Here is a 17805-nt window from a genome sequence, read left to right as displayed (position 1 = left end):
AAACAAACTCTTCCGTTCACCATGTGTGCTGTATTTCTTATTTTTTATTTGCAACAGAGCCGCCTACATCCAAATCTATGAGTATTTTTATATCAAATAGTAAAGCCTGAATAATGCATAACTACTGACAGTCCCGCCACGTAGTGGCTTCTTCTTAATGTGTAGCCACGCCATTGTGTGGTCACAACATCTTGTGTGACCCACCCCTTCATACCAGGGTACATATAACCCCGGTACACTCTCCCTCATCAAAATTGCGAATACCCACGCGGTGCAATTCCGGACAGCACGTCCGCGGCTTCAAGGGAAGCGAATGCCAAGCCCTCGTCAACAGAGCGCCGCACGCCGTTCTCGCTACGGGCGACAGATTTCCTCATCGATGATTCGGAGAAAGTCGACCACAAGTCGGATACTCCTTTCCAGGATGGGAAGAAGAGGAGGGCGAGGTGCGCCAGCGGCGCAACGTGAGCCCTGCTCGAAACTTGCGGACACCGTGCCCGTCTCCCGACCTCTCGAATTCCGGGGGAAGGGATATTACTACCAATCGCCTCGACGAAGCCATGAGCTGCAGTTAGAGGCTGTCCATAGGGCGGTTCTCGTGCGCTCTCATCCACGGTCGGTCGTAGACCCACGTGTGGAATACGGCTTCCGCTCGGCGGATCCCACTACTGAAGCGAGGGCGCGATCTTCGATCGTCGGGCGTTTACGTAGTGAGCTTGACCAACGAAAGCTCTACTAGTTCGATTCTTGGTACCTCAAGAAATCCCATTGGATCTGTTTTGCGCTCGAATCCGCGCTCAAAGAGGAGGCGCTCCTGTACGCGCGATGCGGACGATTCCTGTGGTGCTCGCCCCGGGCATAACCGCTGCAGATGATGAAGAGCTTTTTGAGCGATGGTTGCAGCGGCACCGGAAAGTTCCCTCGCTGTACCACTTAAAGCTGAGTCACAAGGAAGTGGACGTGCGCGTGGAACTCCATCTTTGGTTTGAGCTTACCAAACTCAAGGCGCCACGCCGAATTTCTTTGTATTGTCGCCCTGCGATGTATGGATTAATCCATCACGCTCCCGCGAGCTCTGTGGTCTCTCACACGGGTGAGTCTACGACCACAGCGGCTCAGGGCCACAGCTTGAGCTCAACTCATAGCCTTTTGGGTTCCCCAGGTTTTTCCTAGAAGCGCGGGGCGTGCAACGACGCGTAGCGTCTTGACCGCTTTCATCTTAAACGTTCACGACTTCTGGGAAGTCCTGTCGAAGCGGTACCTCAAACCCCCTTGAGTTCTCGGAGTCTGGTTATCCCCGCCACTTCACATAATGCTGGGTCCGACCCTGTCAACGACGTCGATACACAAGACGATCCATGTGATACTGGACGCCACCGTTCTCGTTGAGAAGTGTCGGCGGCGGACGATGACGACTTGGTTGATCGCCGTCCGGTGAAGGTCCAAAAAACCGTGGACGAAGCTTCTTCTTAAAGACAGCAGAAACTGCATGTGTAGAATGTTTTAAGCTTCTGATAAAACCAGGTCTCCGACCTCAAATTTCTTCTTCCTTTTCCGTCTGCATATTCTTTCCGCATGTCTTCGCTTTCAGTCATCGCATCGCGAACGTGTCTTAAGACACTCAGTCTGGTAAATAGGAATCCATCGATTTCCTTACTTACTGTTAAGGAGCTGACATTAGCTAGCAGCTTGCTATTCCTCCTCCACCAAGCCCTGATCCATGGGATGGCGGCATCGGTGGGATGCAAGGATTAACAAGTCCGTTCACGTAGAACGGCGTGTAGCCGGTAGATGCATTGTTCAAAGCAAACTATATGAGTGGCAACATAGCGCTCCAGCGCTTCGGCGGCTTAGTGAAGACTCTGCGTAAGACATCTTCAACGACGCGATTTGTGCGCTCAGTCTGACCATTGGTGTGCGGATGGTCCGCTGTTGGCAAAGTCAACTTGATGCCCAGCACCTGAAGATTGTAGAACAAAAGTCCCCAGTGAAGCACGGGTCTCTATCAGAGACAGTTTACTCCGGGAGTCCATGATGTCGAAAGATACGATCGACAAACAACGTCGCTATACCCACACCGTCGATGGTGTCCGGCACTGCCAAACGATGAGCCATCTTGCTCAAACGGTCCACAAAGACCACCCGTTTTGCCCACCTAGTCCTTCGGCAGGCCAAACCCAAAGTCCATACTCATGGACTGCCTACATCCGGAGGTTACCGGTCCAGAGAGGGTTTCACCCCCTGACACGTCTCACACGTGCGCACATATGTGCTCGTCCATTTGTACAGCTTGGGTCACCAGTGAAATGACATACGTCTGTAGCAACACGATCTCTGCGATACGATCGCACTGAAGGTCGTGTTGGAAGTTATCTAAAATAACTTTCTCAAGCTGCACCAGCTCTTCCATCGTTGATAACGGTGCCAAAAGAACTTATATTTTGATAACCTCACAGCCAGTCGTTGCATTCACAATACGTGGACCAGCATATTCGCATGATTGGTAGTAGTACGCTGGACGAACACACCCGTGGATTTAACCGCACCCAGAGCGGGAGTATTAGTACCGCTATCAACGAATTATGGGTTCAACCACACAACGGGTGATTCATCACTTTTGTGGTCAGTCGTTTCTACTGATCCCCAATCCGACTCATTTACGGTATTAGTGGGAGTATTGGCTTATCCAGTCGAAGTCAATTTCTTCGACCTCTATTACACACACGTCATCAAGATTTTCTGCCTATAGGGGGCAACAATCGGCATCTCTCCCGCATCATTTTTTCCGTTGGGCAAATCGTACGTTTTCATGTGGCCAGTTCCAGGCACAACTTGATCTATCGACACACTTCCTGAGTGACCACTCGTGGTCAATCCATACGACTTCATGTCTTTCCTTACCTGGAATATATCAATTGCATGACATGTACCAATAGAGTGTGGATCATTACCAGCTGCATGTGACTGCCGAGTGATTGAGCGCCTAGTGAATATGGTTCATCACTCCCAGGTGGATCACCAACGCCAGAGGAGCTACATCCAATCGTTTCCGATCGTCAATAAAGCAATGGCTCATGCTTCTCAAGCTAGGTATACCTAAAATCAGATCATATCATTTGTTCATCTCGAGGACTGAGTATATTTCCTTCGAGTTGAAGTCTTCAAGCTTCAAATAAAGATCAACCAGATTTGTTTGCAATGACCACCGCACCAGTGGCCAACTTTATTGAGATAAATTCATCCTTCTATCTAGTTCATTCGAAAGCACTAAATCATTTTGAGCAACACTTTGGTTGTTTGCTTCCGCGCGTAGTTACTCGACGCATCTGAGTCAATCAAGACTCTGAACGGACGACTGCAACCCTTCACACTCGATGTGACCACGAGGAGATCACTTCGACTCGTGTCGTTAGCGAAGTACGATGATCCTCCAAGGGCTATACCCCCGTGAATTATTCTAACACCACAGTCACAAGGGATTATACTTGCCTCAGTAGACCGCCCTGCGTCTATTGGGTACCTGCGTATCCTGAACACCTCGTGATATCGGTACAACGTAGCTACAACGAGAACCGTATCGAGAGTTCGTGTTCTAAGTAGAAAATCACATCGGATGTGACCAAATTGTTGACATCCATAACTGCAAATTTGCTGCCTACGAACAGTCATTGCGCTAGAATCCATTGGTTTTGGATTATCAGTAGTAGCACTTACTGCTTCCATCGGATAAATCGACTGACCACGTTCTTGACGTTAGCAGTAGTTCTCACGCAATGCAATCATTATTGCATCTTCTAAAGTCGTCGGACTCTGGCGGATGACTTCAGTCTTAGTAGGATAGTAAGTCCATCCATTAGCACAGTGACCATCACAGTCTCTGGCAGTCGCTTGCCATACTGGCACGAAGTCCACGGAGCTTCTGTGCATAGTTAGATAATGTGTCATTGTCTTGACGGCATAACAAAAGCTTCGACCGCTGTCGAAAAGCCACATTCGGTGGAAGGAACACCCTTTCTATAGCCCTAGTTACTCTTCCATGGTACAAGTAGCCGGGTCCCTGACTTTCCACTTCATCGCACAATCTTTCACACAGCCATCCAAGCGCGGCATGGCGACGGCCACTTGACTATGGTCGTCAAAAATTTGAGCCATCACGATAGCGTTGTTAATTTCTTACTGCCAAAATGCATTATGTCCATCTGGATTTCCGCGAAAAACTTTTATGTTGATTTTAACGGGACGTTCCGTGTGTATAGACGGTTTTACCACCACTTGTGGTTGAGGTGAACAAGCTGGTGTCGGTATGTCATAGGACAGAAATACCAATAAATAATTCTTGATCGTACGCAGCAAAATTAGCTAAGACTTGAGTTATCGCGTTATGATCTCATCGCAGTGTGTCGAAGCTCGCATGATCTCCAATTAGAGCTCGCAGCTTCACCACGTACTTTCACTCCGAGTGTGTTAGGGGCGAATAATCTCCCCTGTTGATCCGAGGGCGAATCGCCTAGGGTGTCCAAATTAGTAATAGATGAATCCATCGTAGCAGTTGGCGTTGGAATGACAACTAGTGCTAGCTCCGCAGGGTAACGGGATTTGCCCGTCCGGAGACATGCGATAGAATTTAATAAGGTAACACGCTTCACCACGTGTTGCTCATTTCCAATGAGCTGTTGATTTGCGCGAACGATGAGGAAGAGGCAAAGTGAAATTTATTATGGCAAATAGGCCTTAAACTGACAAGTACCTCCGATTCTGATATGTCAGAATCGAGAGAGATATGAGTATGCAAGATATAAAGCTAATGCGACCACTCACAGAATTCTGTGGTTCAATAATATGTGAGATAGGACTGACCCCATTGCAGTCTTTTTTGAATGGAAGACCATTTCACTCCGTATTCACCTTGGTGAGAAGGATGTCGCTGTTTTTCTCTCACGAACAATTGAAAGTACCAATTAATCAGGTCAAAATCAATGAACAAAGTGCAGCCGGCAATGCTGCTTTACAGCATTTTCTTTCTAGAAAGTAGCATTTGCGTAGAATGTTTGTTGCATCTAGCTTGTCGGGGCGATTAAATACCCACCAAACCCGCTTCATGCCCGCACGCAAAATGATGTATTATGTCACGATGCTCTGTTCGCCAGGGCTATTGACATAACACTCGGTCTAAGGACCAGCACATGTGACAGCTTAAGGACCAGCACATGGAACGGGTTAAGGACCATGATCAAATTCAGGATGCATCCCCGATCCGGTGGCAACATGCGTGGTGGAACTCAAGTTGCCACGTCGTGATATCCTATGAACGAAGGATAGAAATGGTCTGTAACAATATTGATGATCGCTGCCCCATTCCTCGCAATCAGTGTCCTCTCCATGACAGATGATGAGCTTATCTCTTCCTTGAGTAGTACAGATCACACTATTCGATGATTGCAATATTTCGCAACTATTTGCAAGCGAGCCTAAGCGATAACTGTGTTGGCTCAACGAGAGCTCTTTTTGGTAGTAATGAGAAGAGACCTAGATACCCTCGGTTTACCCCGGTCACTCCACTAATAAATGAAATAAGTATCTATCCATAAAGCCGTGAAAACTTCAGTGACTCACACGGAAGGTATACCGTACGGTACTACTGATTCAGAACTACGGTTATATGGTAACTAAATGAACCATGTGATGTGCTCTCAAGACCTGTCTTACCTTACAGCCAATTCCTATCTCCGTCCGATCTGGCACAAGATACCGCGACACTCAGTCGTTTCTATCTTCATCAGCTCTGGTACAGCAGACACCAGCTTACAGCGGGATTAATAGTATCATCAGAGCCACTTTTGGGAACCACGACACACAATTATCCATTGATGTATCAGCAAAGATATACTCTGGAGATCGCTAAACACAATAGCATTTCTTCGTCTCATCCCAGAATCACGGTCCAAAACCGCTTCTGTCTACCGAGCTTTACTTGAGATACGAAGCGATGTCTTTGCTAGGCAATTATGACAACTTTCACGTCCTGCAACAAAGCTTTCACAGCCCGCGACATTAGTACTTCTGTCATCTGACAAAAGCAATCTTCTGACTCATCAGAGTTTTAATGATAAAGAAGTGCGTGAAACCTAATTTCTATGACTTTCGGTTGATCCAAAGCCCAAATCATTAAAACCACGCCATACCTAGGTTACTGTCAGCCCTCACGAGACATCATTCTACATCCCACAGATTTCCCACGAGGTCCAACAAAACCTTTTAGTATCCCCTTCGCAACACTCACAGATACTGTATCCGTATTTGACTCCTTTATATGCATTCGCGTACTTTCTACTGCCTTAGACAGTTGCGCGCCGTACGTAACTGCACAATGCTTTTGAATCTGTAAGTCCCCCCCATGGCCTCAAAGTTACCGGACGTTGATGTGAAACAACTAGCATCCTAAGCTTTAAACCCATCTATACGAGCAAACGCCGCTTCGTTTAGAGCTGGACCTCATTGCCCATTCACTCTACGAGGTACAGAAAATGTTTCTTCGAGATCGTGCACGTACTCTTATTTAGCATTTCTGCCGCTCGAGGTCTGTTGGACGGCCCTACGTGATAGTCTGACCATCCTTACCCCTCAGTAAATTAAAAAGAAATCTTGCGCGGCACGAATGATTTGTGCTACCACAGAGGACGCATAGGTACTACAGAGCTTCTCGGCAACCAAAACATCCTTCTCAGCATGAATTGGGCTATTCGACGCATCGCCTCTCTTTCTCTCACTATATTTCTACTATCATATCACAATCGACCCTCGCGACACGGAAAATATTTTCCGCAGTTCTTCCGTTATCAACCCTCTTTCGTCGAAAGAGAGTAGAAATGTAGCGGACACCGAAGTTCCCAGCGTTAGCCCTACCTTTTAGGAACCATCAACTGGCAATTGCCACAGCTTCTGAGGAGGGTCTCCTCGCCATTATAGTAATACAATTACGTAACCCTTAAGCATAGTTCTCTAAATATGCCCCTTTTGTCAGGTAGACAGAACTATGGTCGTACCCAGCACCCCTGGTAAGGCGTCGAAAGCATTTGCGACATATGTCACTTCAAAACTTCCCGCCTCTTCTCCAGAGGTACTGCTCGTACGTCAGGAAAATGACATAAAATAAAAAATATGACCATGTCAACTTCTCGCATTCAGATTAAGAATTCTGTTCCGTCCAGTGCAGGACAGATACGATCAGTGGTATAAGAGAGTGACATTTTTGCTCCCACGGACGCCCGGTTGGAGCATCTCAGACGGTGTTCTGATGGCACACTCTCATAACTGGTAAGCGCTTTCATTTAAGCAAATACGGCTTCGTGTCCCTAGGCCGCCAATCCTCTATATCCCGAGATCGTCAGCGAACTAACTTTGCTCCACCCTTCCAAAAGATAAAGCAGATTGCGACTTGGTCGCCGGAATGTTGGCAATGCTATCATGTGGAACAGGGTTGTTGTGCATCTTCTATGGAGAAAGTTTGACTCGGTGCATCCGCTTTACAGTGGATTCGAACGCTTTACTTACGGGAGATCCTAAAAATTAGTTGCGAGTTATGCTTTGATTTATCAAAATTAATATATATATATAAATGACGTTATCTCAAAAAATTAATGCTTACTATACTGTTGCATAATCAAGCGACTGTACTGCTTAACGCGAAACGAAAGGGTCCTATCGTCCTTATCAGACCAGTACCCTGGGACCTCTGAGCAACTGAGCTACGAAAAGAACTTTCAATCGCTTAACTATAATTACACTAACTAGTAATGTTAAGAAAAGATGACTCTATGCTGCCAAAAAGACTGCAATCGACTACAGTAAACGTGAGACCGCTTTTTGTTCTCGAATCAGTAGTGAAAACTTGACCGAGATACGAACAGGGGCCAAAACCGTCTAGATTTTCATGGCACTCTTCTTTAGTGAAAGAGCTCGCATCTTCTTTTCAAATGGGCTGTCAACATTCACTGAAGCGTAGAGGCGAAACTGTTTTTCAAACAGAAGCCAGAGGATGAGGATCCTTGCTCTCCTTTATTGGCCAACGCCCCTTTCCACGCATATTGTAGCTAAGCGATATGGCTTTGACGAGCAAAATCGCAAAATCGGATCCACAACGTGATAGAGTGCAACAATTGGAACGAGGGGCCTAGGAACAAACTCCCGGGTATCCGCTGGCAACCTTCCTGGAATCAAAAGCGTCTTTTTCATCTAATCGATTTCGCACCAACTCTGTCTCCAACCGCTGTATGCCATCAGGATAAAGTAATAACCGTTGTCTAAGGCATCCTCGAGCAAAAATCATGGCTTCGAGGACCTGATTTGCCAAAGATCGCTATCGATTTGAGCTTGCATCTTTGTAAAAAAGTGATGCGATTGAAAGAAATTTACTAAAACTTTACAGGGCTAGAGTTTGTAATCAACCAAAACGACCCGTCCTACGTCAACAATAGTAAGGCACAGGCCTCTTTTTCAAGCTGATCTCTTATTTTACTATTAAATTGCTAAGCAGTGATCTTTCCAGTCGCTCGGACCAAAAGAAAGCCGGAGATTTCGTGATGCGTCGTTTGATGCAACGCTACCGAGACTAACGTAGTGCTATCGCCATGATAGGAAAACCGATGGATGCAGCACGCATTGCAGGCAATATTTGGACGATTCCTTTCATGCAGCAAAAACCGCATGTTCCGACCTTCAACAAATGGTATGATAAGATTTTCGAGCCTTGCATGTACCTACCGTATGATCTGTTCAGCGATCATATTCATGCATCTGCGTTTGAGTGGAATTCGGGTTGTGTTCTTTTCTTCCAATGCAACGTCATTAAAGTATCCAGTGGGCTTGGGAATTATCATGGTTTTAAAATGCGGTACAAATATTTGCTGATCAGCCTATCATGACGCCTTTCAAAACTATAAAAAAGCTGTCAACTGCTATTGCAAGAAATTAAACGCGGTAACGCAGGAGTGGCCTTCGGCAAGCTTTCTCATGCGTTTGACGCAGCTAGCCTTACTAATATCGCTTGGAACATAATCCCATCGCAATTTTTGCGGCCTCATTAAAGTCAAATGTAATTCCGATGACCTCGACTATATTGTCGAGCTGCTATCAAAATGTTCGATCTTGAACAACTCTAAAGACGTCAAAAATTAGGACGAAGTGTATGCTACAGCGTATCTGATTAATTCAGACGCATAAGTTTGACGCATGACCCCGATGTGGACGACAGTTGCTTTGGCGCCGGCAGATCCAGCTGCCATTGGTCAGCACGAGAAGATCAATTGTCCAGTGTAAGATGTCGTCGGATTGGAGGCCGATCGTATCAACTCGAGGAACTGTCCTTTGTGACATCGGAGCAAATTAATCAGGCGAAGTCTGCAATGATCACTCTCCGACTCGTTTATTAGAGCTTACACTCGGCGATCACACGTAACGCTATGCGCAACAAACGTCAGATTGACATCATGCATGGAATGACTCCGGTATTCAGGATGCGGCCTTATATGAATACGGACTTAAACGAATGTTTTCTTAGCCCCTTGTATAAAAATATCTTTCACAAATATAAATTTAGCAGGATGTAATCATATAGCCAATAAGCTCTGACCTCGGATCCATGGTCATTCCGAGCACAGACACAAGCCGCAATCGGACAGCTCCTCGCTTCCCACGCACTCGCATCAGCTATGGAACCGGTACATTATGTGACACAAATCGGTTTAATGGGAATGGTGCGTTTGTTGAGGATTTAGAAGACGACGCAAAGGATAGCGACGAAATTCTGCAGAAACGTGCACGCCAGCTCCATTCACATACCCGCCGTAACGTGGTCTGTATTTTCATCATAATTGTCGGATTCGTCGCGCTTTTGCTCGTTTCGAATGTGAATCACGAGTCGCATCCGCACCTACGTCCAACTTCTGGCTATGCAAATCGACTTGAGCTGCTCACTCGCTTGCTTCGACAACTCCCTGATCTACCAATGCTGGAGAAGAGAGTTTCGGTCAATGGAGAGCTTAACACAACCCTCATTGTCGCTGAAAAGCTGGTACATAATGGCCCCATTGCCTTCTACACACGCGCGTACGAAAACAGTATACCTGGCCCTTTACTGGTGGTGAAAGCTGGGGATGTATTGAACATTCACTTGGTCAATAAATTAGGTCCCAATGTTATTGGTGTTTGGGCTGCCAATACAATGCATAAACCTAATAATACGAACTTGCACTTTCATGGAATGCACGTGGACCCCAAGGGTAAGGAGGACAATGTCTTTCGAATTGTGCCCCCGGGAGAGAGTGCCGATATTCAGCTGCATGTACCATGGAATCACCCGCGGGGGTTATTTCATTATCACCCACATGTCCATGGGTCGGTCTTCTTACAAATGGGAGGAGGTATGGTTGGTCCAATCGTTGTCGAAGATGACCCGACTACCGTTCCGAGTGAATTCTCGGCCATTCGTCAGAAACATGTGGTCGTGCTGCAAGAGTTTAAGTTTACGGGGGGTATCATGACGTCTCTCGTTGAAGCAGCTCAAGCGTCGCGTAGTACTCTTAACATGCAACTCACGTATACAGCCAAGACAAAGCTTGGAGCTCAAGTAAAAGCGCTATATCCGGATGTCCACGAATCAGAACGTCCGATACGAAAAGCGACATTATCAAAGGATTTATTGGATGAAATTACCATGAATGACAAAAAGCCGAATTATCCGCCAATGGCACAATATTTTGCTGTGAATGGCGAATATTTACCAAAAATTCAAATTCATCCGGATGAAAACGTCTTGCTTCGAATTTTACATGCTGGCGGCATTGCTTCACTCGAAATCCAAATTCCTGGCTGCTCAATCATTTTGGCTGCTAGTGATGGTCTTTACTTGCCAAAGCCTCGTGTGCGAAAGACTGTCATTCTTTCTCCTGGTGCTCGAGTTGATCTCGTAATAAATTGTGCGAGAACAGAAGATGGTCATGAATTCCTGCGTCCGATTCAGTCGGTGAAAGACCCAGATTTACACTTTTTTATGGGAAACCACTCAGATTTTTATTCGGGAGTTTTGGCTTTTCTCTACGTCCATGGTGAATCTCGAAATGAATCACTTGTCACAATGGTACCACCGCCATCTCAACTTTATGGACCGTCCAAGAGTTTACTAGCGTTGTCCGGAAAAGACCACCGCGAGATGGATATCGTCCCGTTTGAGTTTGAGTTTACAATGGGCGATCCAATTTTAAAAGATGATTACTACTATAAACCATGTTACGTAAACCACGAGTTATTTACCGGTCAGAGCATTCGAAATCTCACACTTGATCGTGTCCAAGAGTGGGTTATCACAAACAAGAGGAATGAAAATGGCGATGTGAGTCTAAAAAATCATCCATTTCATCTGCATACAAATGCCTTTCAAATTGTAAACATGAGTCATGGACATGGTGTGGACTACGAAATTGGCGATTGGCGCGATGTGATTTCAATCCCGACGCCAGGAGACGTAACGATCCGATTTCGACCCGAAGATTTTACGGGATTTGTTGCAGCACATTGTCATATTCTTGGTCATTCGGATGCTGGAATGATTGCCGGATTTGATATCATTCCGAACGATTCGAACTAATTTGATTGCATTATGTGATTGAAAATTAAAATAACGGTACCATGTTCCTTGTCGATGATAATCCAATATTCTACTTTCTTACTTCTTATTAACATCATCCTGAATTTCTTCAACCGTTTTACCTTTCGTCTCGGGTACAAATTTTAACGAAAAGGCAAATGCGAGGGCGAGTAGAATAGCAAACGGCACAAATATTTCATCTTCGAGCTCTCTTTGCATCGTAGGGAAGAAGATACCGATGAGAAAGAGTCCAAACCAATTGACCATCGTAGCAATCGATGTTGCTGTTGTTCGAGACCTGGGGGGGAACATCTCAGCAGCAATGAGCCATGGGATGGGTCCGAGTCCGATTTCAAAAAACCAAACAAAACTCATGACCCCACCGACGCTAAAGAGACTACCGAATGGCAGTACATCCAATAGCCCAAGCGTCAAGATGCCACTTGATACAAGCATTCCCATAATTGACCAAAGAAGCAATGGACGACGTCCAGCTGAGTCCATGAGCATGAGGGCTACAATGGTAGCCATAACATTGATAATGTATACAAGAGTGATACCAAAGCGTGGATCCTCAAGTCCAGCATTTTGAAAAAATGAACTCGCATAAAACATGACAGCATTTATCCCACTAAGCTGCTGAGCAAGTTGTAACGTGATGGCAACCAAAAGAGGCAGTCGAATGTTTTCATCACGCAGCACTTGGCTAATCCCTTGTCCATCACCCGTTTCCCTGAAACTAGCGGCTGAAATACTGTCCAATTCATCAAACACATCGTCCAACTGACGCAAGTAACGCAACGTTACTTCTGCTTCCTTTTCGTCGCCATTATTTAACAACCACCGTGGACTTTCGACTAAAAATGACATCAGTCCCACTTGTACCACTCCCAAGAGACCTGCAAACCCAAACATGAACCGCCAGCCTGGATGTGCCAGACTCGTACTCTCGTTCGCAAACCCGAATGCAATAAGAATAGTACATAAGATACCAAGAACCATGGCCAATTGGTATGTTGTACCAAGCGCACCCCGAAGATTTGGAGGCGCAAGTTCCCCTAGATAAAGTGGGACAATAACCGTAGCTGTACCCGAGGCAATTCCTACCAAAAACCGCCCGACAATAAGCATGGACATATTCATGGCGAATGCCATGACCGCACCCGACAGAATAAAGAGGCATGAAGTGGCAAGCATGGTCTTTCTTCGACCAAGAAACGTGTTAAGTCGGCCGCCAACTAGGGAACCAATGGGTCCACCGACAGCAAAACTTGAGACACAAAGTGCCCACATGAAGTTAGAGTGGCCAGGAAAGACTACAGCACTATCCATTGCACCCGTGACTGCCGTATTGTACCCATACTGAAAAGCATTGATTACAGCGACCATGCACGAGACCAGCAAGGGATTTGTGTACCCTGGCATCACTGCGCCGTCTTCGTCTTCGAGCAACGGTTTTCTTTCACCATGCTAGTCGACAAAATTTGATCTGAATTAGATCATGGTGCATTGTATGATGAATCAAATGAGAACCAGTACCTTGATTATTAGTCGCGATAAATTGGCCCAGGAACCGCGAGACTGAAGTTGTGGGAAGTCTCGCTCGCTTCGAAAAGACCGAGTTCGCATACCTGGAATCACTCGAAACGGAAGCTCCTGGTATAGTCGTTTCTGCTCTTCAACTACAAGCAAGCGAAGATGAATGGTGTGAATTCCAATTGGTAGTACGCGGTGACGCACCGTAGTATTTCAAGTCATGCATGGTGTTAGCTCGATTCTTAAGTCCATTCGCCCTTTTCATATCATCCCAACTCGTTTCTCTGGCCAAAATCAAGTCATTGCTTGAAACGGTGGCACTGAGTCTCGGCATCTTGACAAGAAATTAAAAGTGTACGCGACTGTCCAAGTTTCAATCGCGACTGTCAGCCAATATCTTAACTAAATACGCGATCATTCGTCGCAGACGGAAAGTGATTTTTGTTGACTCTTAGTAGAAATATTAGGAATACCATAGAAACAGACAAGATCAAGTCGCAGAACGCACTTTTCACTTATAAATTGATGGTGCACCGATAGCTTGGAGGGTCATATCGATATATGCAGAAACATTGCATGTATTACTTTGTCAACACCTGAGATCAATGACGGTACTAACGTTAAAATGGGATTACCGTGACAATTTGCACAGACGAAGCTTTTGACTCGTAGCGACCTCTATGATAAATGTATTCAGGATTAGGTCTCTAGGATGTGGAGCCAAATTTTTGATAGTACCAGAATTCAAACACTGCAGTTGTGAAAAGTACCATTACTCTACTTAGTATGAGATCACAGAGTACTGGATAACAGAACTCCAACACGTGAATTCAAGCGGAGTTGCCGTGGATCTCGCACAGATGTAATAGTCCGCTTTAATTGACACTTAGTGAGGGGATTCGTACGCTCCAAAAGCGAAAGTCTTTTAACTGAGACGTAATTATTTGCGCTTACTAAATCTCAAGAGTGACACTTAAATTTGGAGTCAGTTTGAGCTAATTCATTGTGTATTTATTCTACCTTTTCGACAAAAGCAAAACTCTCATTTACTACACTAGGACAGGAGTCCCATTTTAAATATGGTGCTTTACTTTGACAGTTCTGAGCTCCGCTCTACGTCGAACAATAATCAAGACATTGTGTACTGTTACATTTCTCAATGACACTCACACTTTGATTGTATTCTTGAGACATCACGCAACAATGAGCGGTCCACAGTGCAATATTTTTTCCCTTCATTGAGCCTATATAACCCTTCTTTTTTGAACATCATTAACATCAAGATTTCTATCATTTTCGTACCCAAAGAATTCAACAACCACTTAAAATGGCGCGGTCTCCGCGACCAACGATCTATGCACCCTTATCGGTGAGACTGCCGAGATGGTCTTCGATGTCATCATCATGATGACTCTACAAATTTTGACCTAGTGACTTCGCCTCCACCGAGAGACATACGGCATAGAAATTCGCTGAAAATGATCTCGGCTGTCTGCAAGCGCAAGAGGAGCAACGACATTCGCGATGCAATCACGTGTTTGCAGCGGGGCTGCCGTAACTCTTTCGCATAGAGGAAGTTTAGTTAAGGTCGGTGATCTTCGTTCTATACATAGAACCAGTACGAGTGTAGCGGATCGCAATTCGCTTTCTCCAAGAGTAACAACAGCGTTAACCTAAGGCAAATTAATTCTTCCGTACAAAAAAGTAAACTGTATTTCCCAATTTTATCTGCGGCAAAGCCGCTTATATCTAAATCTACCCATCTACGTAGAAAATCAAATTAAATGTACAACAACTGGCTGTTTCAGCCACGTACTGACTTGTTGTTGAAGTGTAGTCACACCATTGTGTGGTCAAATTATCTTGTGTGACCCCGTTATACTTGTTCCTATTAAGAATGTAAACACGTGTGCGCGCATCCATGGTTGGTCCTTGACTCTCGTGTGGAAAACGACTTCCGCTCGGCAGGTCTCGCTGCAGAGGCAAAGGACGCGATCACTCGATCGTTGGGCGTCTACAAGGCCGGCCCTTTACGCAGGACAATGGAGTAGCGCGACATACACCGAAGACTGACAGTTCATTTTCGGCCACTACAAGAGCTGAGATTGACCAAAGAAAAGCTCTCCGAGCTCGCTTCTTGGTTCCTAAAGATCTCCCCATGAATAGTTACCGCGCTCGCCTTCGCGCATAAATTGAAGGCGCTCCTGTACCCGCAATGCGGACGATTTTTGTAGTGCCCAGCCTTGGCGTAACCGCTGCAGATGACGAAGTGCTCTTTGAGCGATGGAAGCAGCGGCACCGAAAACTTTCCTCGCTGGCTAACTTACAGTGGATCCACAAAAAGGTGGACGTGCACGTGGAAGCCATCTTCAGTTCGAGTTTGCCAAACTCAAGGCGCAACGCCGACTTCCTTCGAATTGTCGCCCCACAACGTATGGGAATCCCCTCACGCTCCCGCGAGCTCTGTGGTCTCTCACACGGGTGAGCCCACAACCGCATTAGCTCAGGGACATTTCTCGAGCTCAGCTCATGGCCCTTCGGCTTCCATGGGTATTGCCGAGAAGCGCGGTGCGTGTGACGACGCAGAACGTCATGATCCATCTGATCAAAAGCGTCCACGACGTTTGGGAAGTTTTGCCGAAGTGGTACCTCAGACTCCCACGTGTTCTCAAAGTTGGGGTATAGTTTACAAGATACTAGGTTTGACTTTGGCGACAACATCGACCCAAAAAACATTCCACGTGATTGGCAACTCCATTCTCACCCGAGAAGAGTCGGCAGCGGAAAACAAGGACTTAGTCGATCGCCGTCCGGTGACCCGTGGTGCTCTACAAGCTCTTGAGGACGATATCTGTGACAGTAAAGACATCCCTGAGCGTCATGCTGGGGCCGCATTCCGCTGCGCAGAAGAGTAGGGAGCTTGCTTTCTAAAGCACGTCGTGCTTCGACTGCCCCATGTTGAGGACTATTGCGCATTGTCGGAGTGGCTTCTGGTCGTTGAGCATACGAATGCGTCGCATCATACAACGGTAGAGCGCTTGGCGCCTTTGAATATGGAAATCGTTGCACTCCTTGCTCAAAACCAGTTGTCGTTTCAGCTTCTGGGTGTTGAGCGCCTGTGGGCGCCGCTCTGGCGCCAACGCTTCCGCGTTCACTTGCACCAGATCCCGGTACGGCTTAAACAAGCTCACATAAAACACCGGGTGGGTGTGCATCTTTCTCGGAAGGTTTGGCGTATATGCATGGCCCCGCTTTGCCACAACCTTGAAAAGTTCGATAGACCGTGGAGGAAGCTTCGTCTTAAAGGCACCAGGAAATGCATAGGCAGGAAGGCTTTAGCATTACCAGTAAAGAAATCGAGGTCCCTCGACCCCAAACTTTTCAACATTTCCTCTACCTCTTCTGTCTGTATACTTCTTCTGTATGTCTCAACTTGTAAGACACTCAACATGGGAGTCAGGAAGTCATCGACTTCTCTAAGCACAACAAGAGAACTGACATATGCTAGCCTCTTTTCAGACAAGCCTTGAATCATAGGATGGCAGCGTCAGCGGGATGTGAGAATTAACGAGCCCGTTCGCGTATAACGGCGTGTAACCGGAAGATGTATGCACTGCATTGCTAAATGCGAACTCCACAAGTGGCAGCATGGCGCTTCAAGTGCCTCGGCGCCTCAGCGCATACGCTGCATAACAGGTCATCAACGAAGCGATCCACACTCCAATTCGACCATCAGTCTGCAGATGGTCCACTATTGATATATTAACTTTGCGCCCAGCACCTTCAAGATTGTCAAACATACTTCTCAGTGAAGTGTGGATCTCTGTCAGAAACGTTACGACAGATTCTCTGTGAGGATGGAGCAATTCCCTTTTTTGCACTAGGGCATGCAGGACGGGCTTAAAATGCTGATGTCTCTGCTTGGCCCTAAGGGCGTGGAACACCTTGTTACGCAAGTTTCCAAAGCGATAAGCGCGCGCCTAGAGGCGCTTTCGAGCTATGAAAATGCTCTGCTAGAGCACCTACTTCAGAAGATGTTAGCGTCAGCTGCGTCCATGACGCAACCGTCGGCGAAAAATAACTCCTCCCAACCCAGGCCGCTCATGGTGAGCGTTGTGACCTTTGAGGATAAGGCTGGTGAGAAACTTCTGATCTTGGTGAGAGACACCGACAGGGCTATGGCATCCGCCATGCTCCAAAACGAGCAACAGCGCGTGGCGCTAGCTCTTTCCAAGGTCTGGGGTCGCACGTGAGGATGGGAATGACGTGCGGCACTTCGGTTGAAGCGGCGTTTCACTTCTAAACGGAGCTGCAGCTACAGCTTTTGAAAGTGTTCTAGCCGCCAAACCAGGTATATTGCGTGCAATTGTGTTTCCCTGCCGCCCGAATGAGTTGGTGGATTCTGTCCAAGAGTTGAGAACTCTCATTACCAGGATGGCAGCCGATCCACTCCCCGAGGCGGTAACAGTGACCATCTTTATAGAAGTCCTTCGAGCTGACGTGGCCAGAATGGAAGTTTTCCATGTGCATCCGTTTTCTTTTGAAGAAGTGGTGAATGTGGCATTGAATACCGAATTCAACTTTAAGTCGGCACGACTCGATTCAAAGGCACACCCTCAGAGCTCGTT

At 46.5% G+C, this 17805-nt stretch overlaps 3 protein-coding genes across 3 annotated transcripts; 1 reads left to right on the top strand and 2 right to left on the bottom strand.

Annotated features, from left to right (window-relative positions):
• Positions 1-8525: 8525 nt before the first annotated feature.
• Positions 8526-8789, bottom strand: PHALS_08963 (uncharacterized protein; the record flags this gene model as incomplete). Its single annotated transcript, XM_024724407.1, has 2 exons — positions 8526-8682; positions 8761-8789. 2 exons carry the CDS (start codon positions 8787-8789, stop codon positions 8526-8528), a joined length of 186 nt encoding a protein of 61 aa, XP_024575287.1.
• Positions 8790-9637: 848 nt separating this feature from the next.
• On the top strand, positions 9638-11641 carry PHALS_08962 (multicopper oxidase; the record flags this gene model as incomplete). The annotated part of the gene is made up of 1 exon (XM_024724406.1): positions 9638-11641. The coding sequence occupies one exon, from the start codon at positions 9638-9640 to the stop codon at positions 11639-11641; it is 2004 nt and encodes a 667-aa protein (XP_024575286.1).
• A 78-nt stretch (positions 11642-11719) lies between these two features.
• Positions 11720-13403, bottom strand: PHALS_08961 (sugar transporter; the record flags this gene model as incomplete). Its single annotated transcript, XM_024724405.1, has 3 exons — positions 11720-13111; positions 13181-13323; positions 13382-13403. 3 exons carry the CDS (start codon positions 13401-13403, stop codon positions 11720-11722), a joined length of 1557 nt encoding a protein of 518 aa, XP_024575285.1.
• Between the last annotated feature and the right edge of the window lie 4402 nt (positions 13404-17805).

The sequence above is a fragment of the Plasmopara halstedii genome (assembly GCF_900000015.1).
Source record: "Plasmopara halstedii genome assembly, contig: Scaffold_323, whole genome shotgun sequence".
NCBI lineage: Eukaryota > Oomycota > Peronosporomycetes > Peronosporales > Peronosporaceae > Plasmopara > Plasmopara halstedii.
This window is presented reverse-complemented; position numbering and strand designations above follow the sequence as displayed.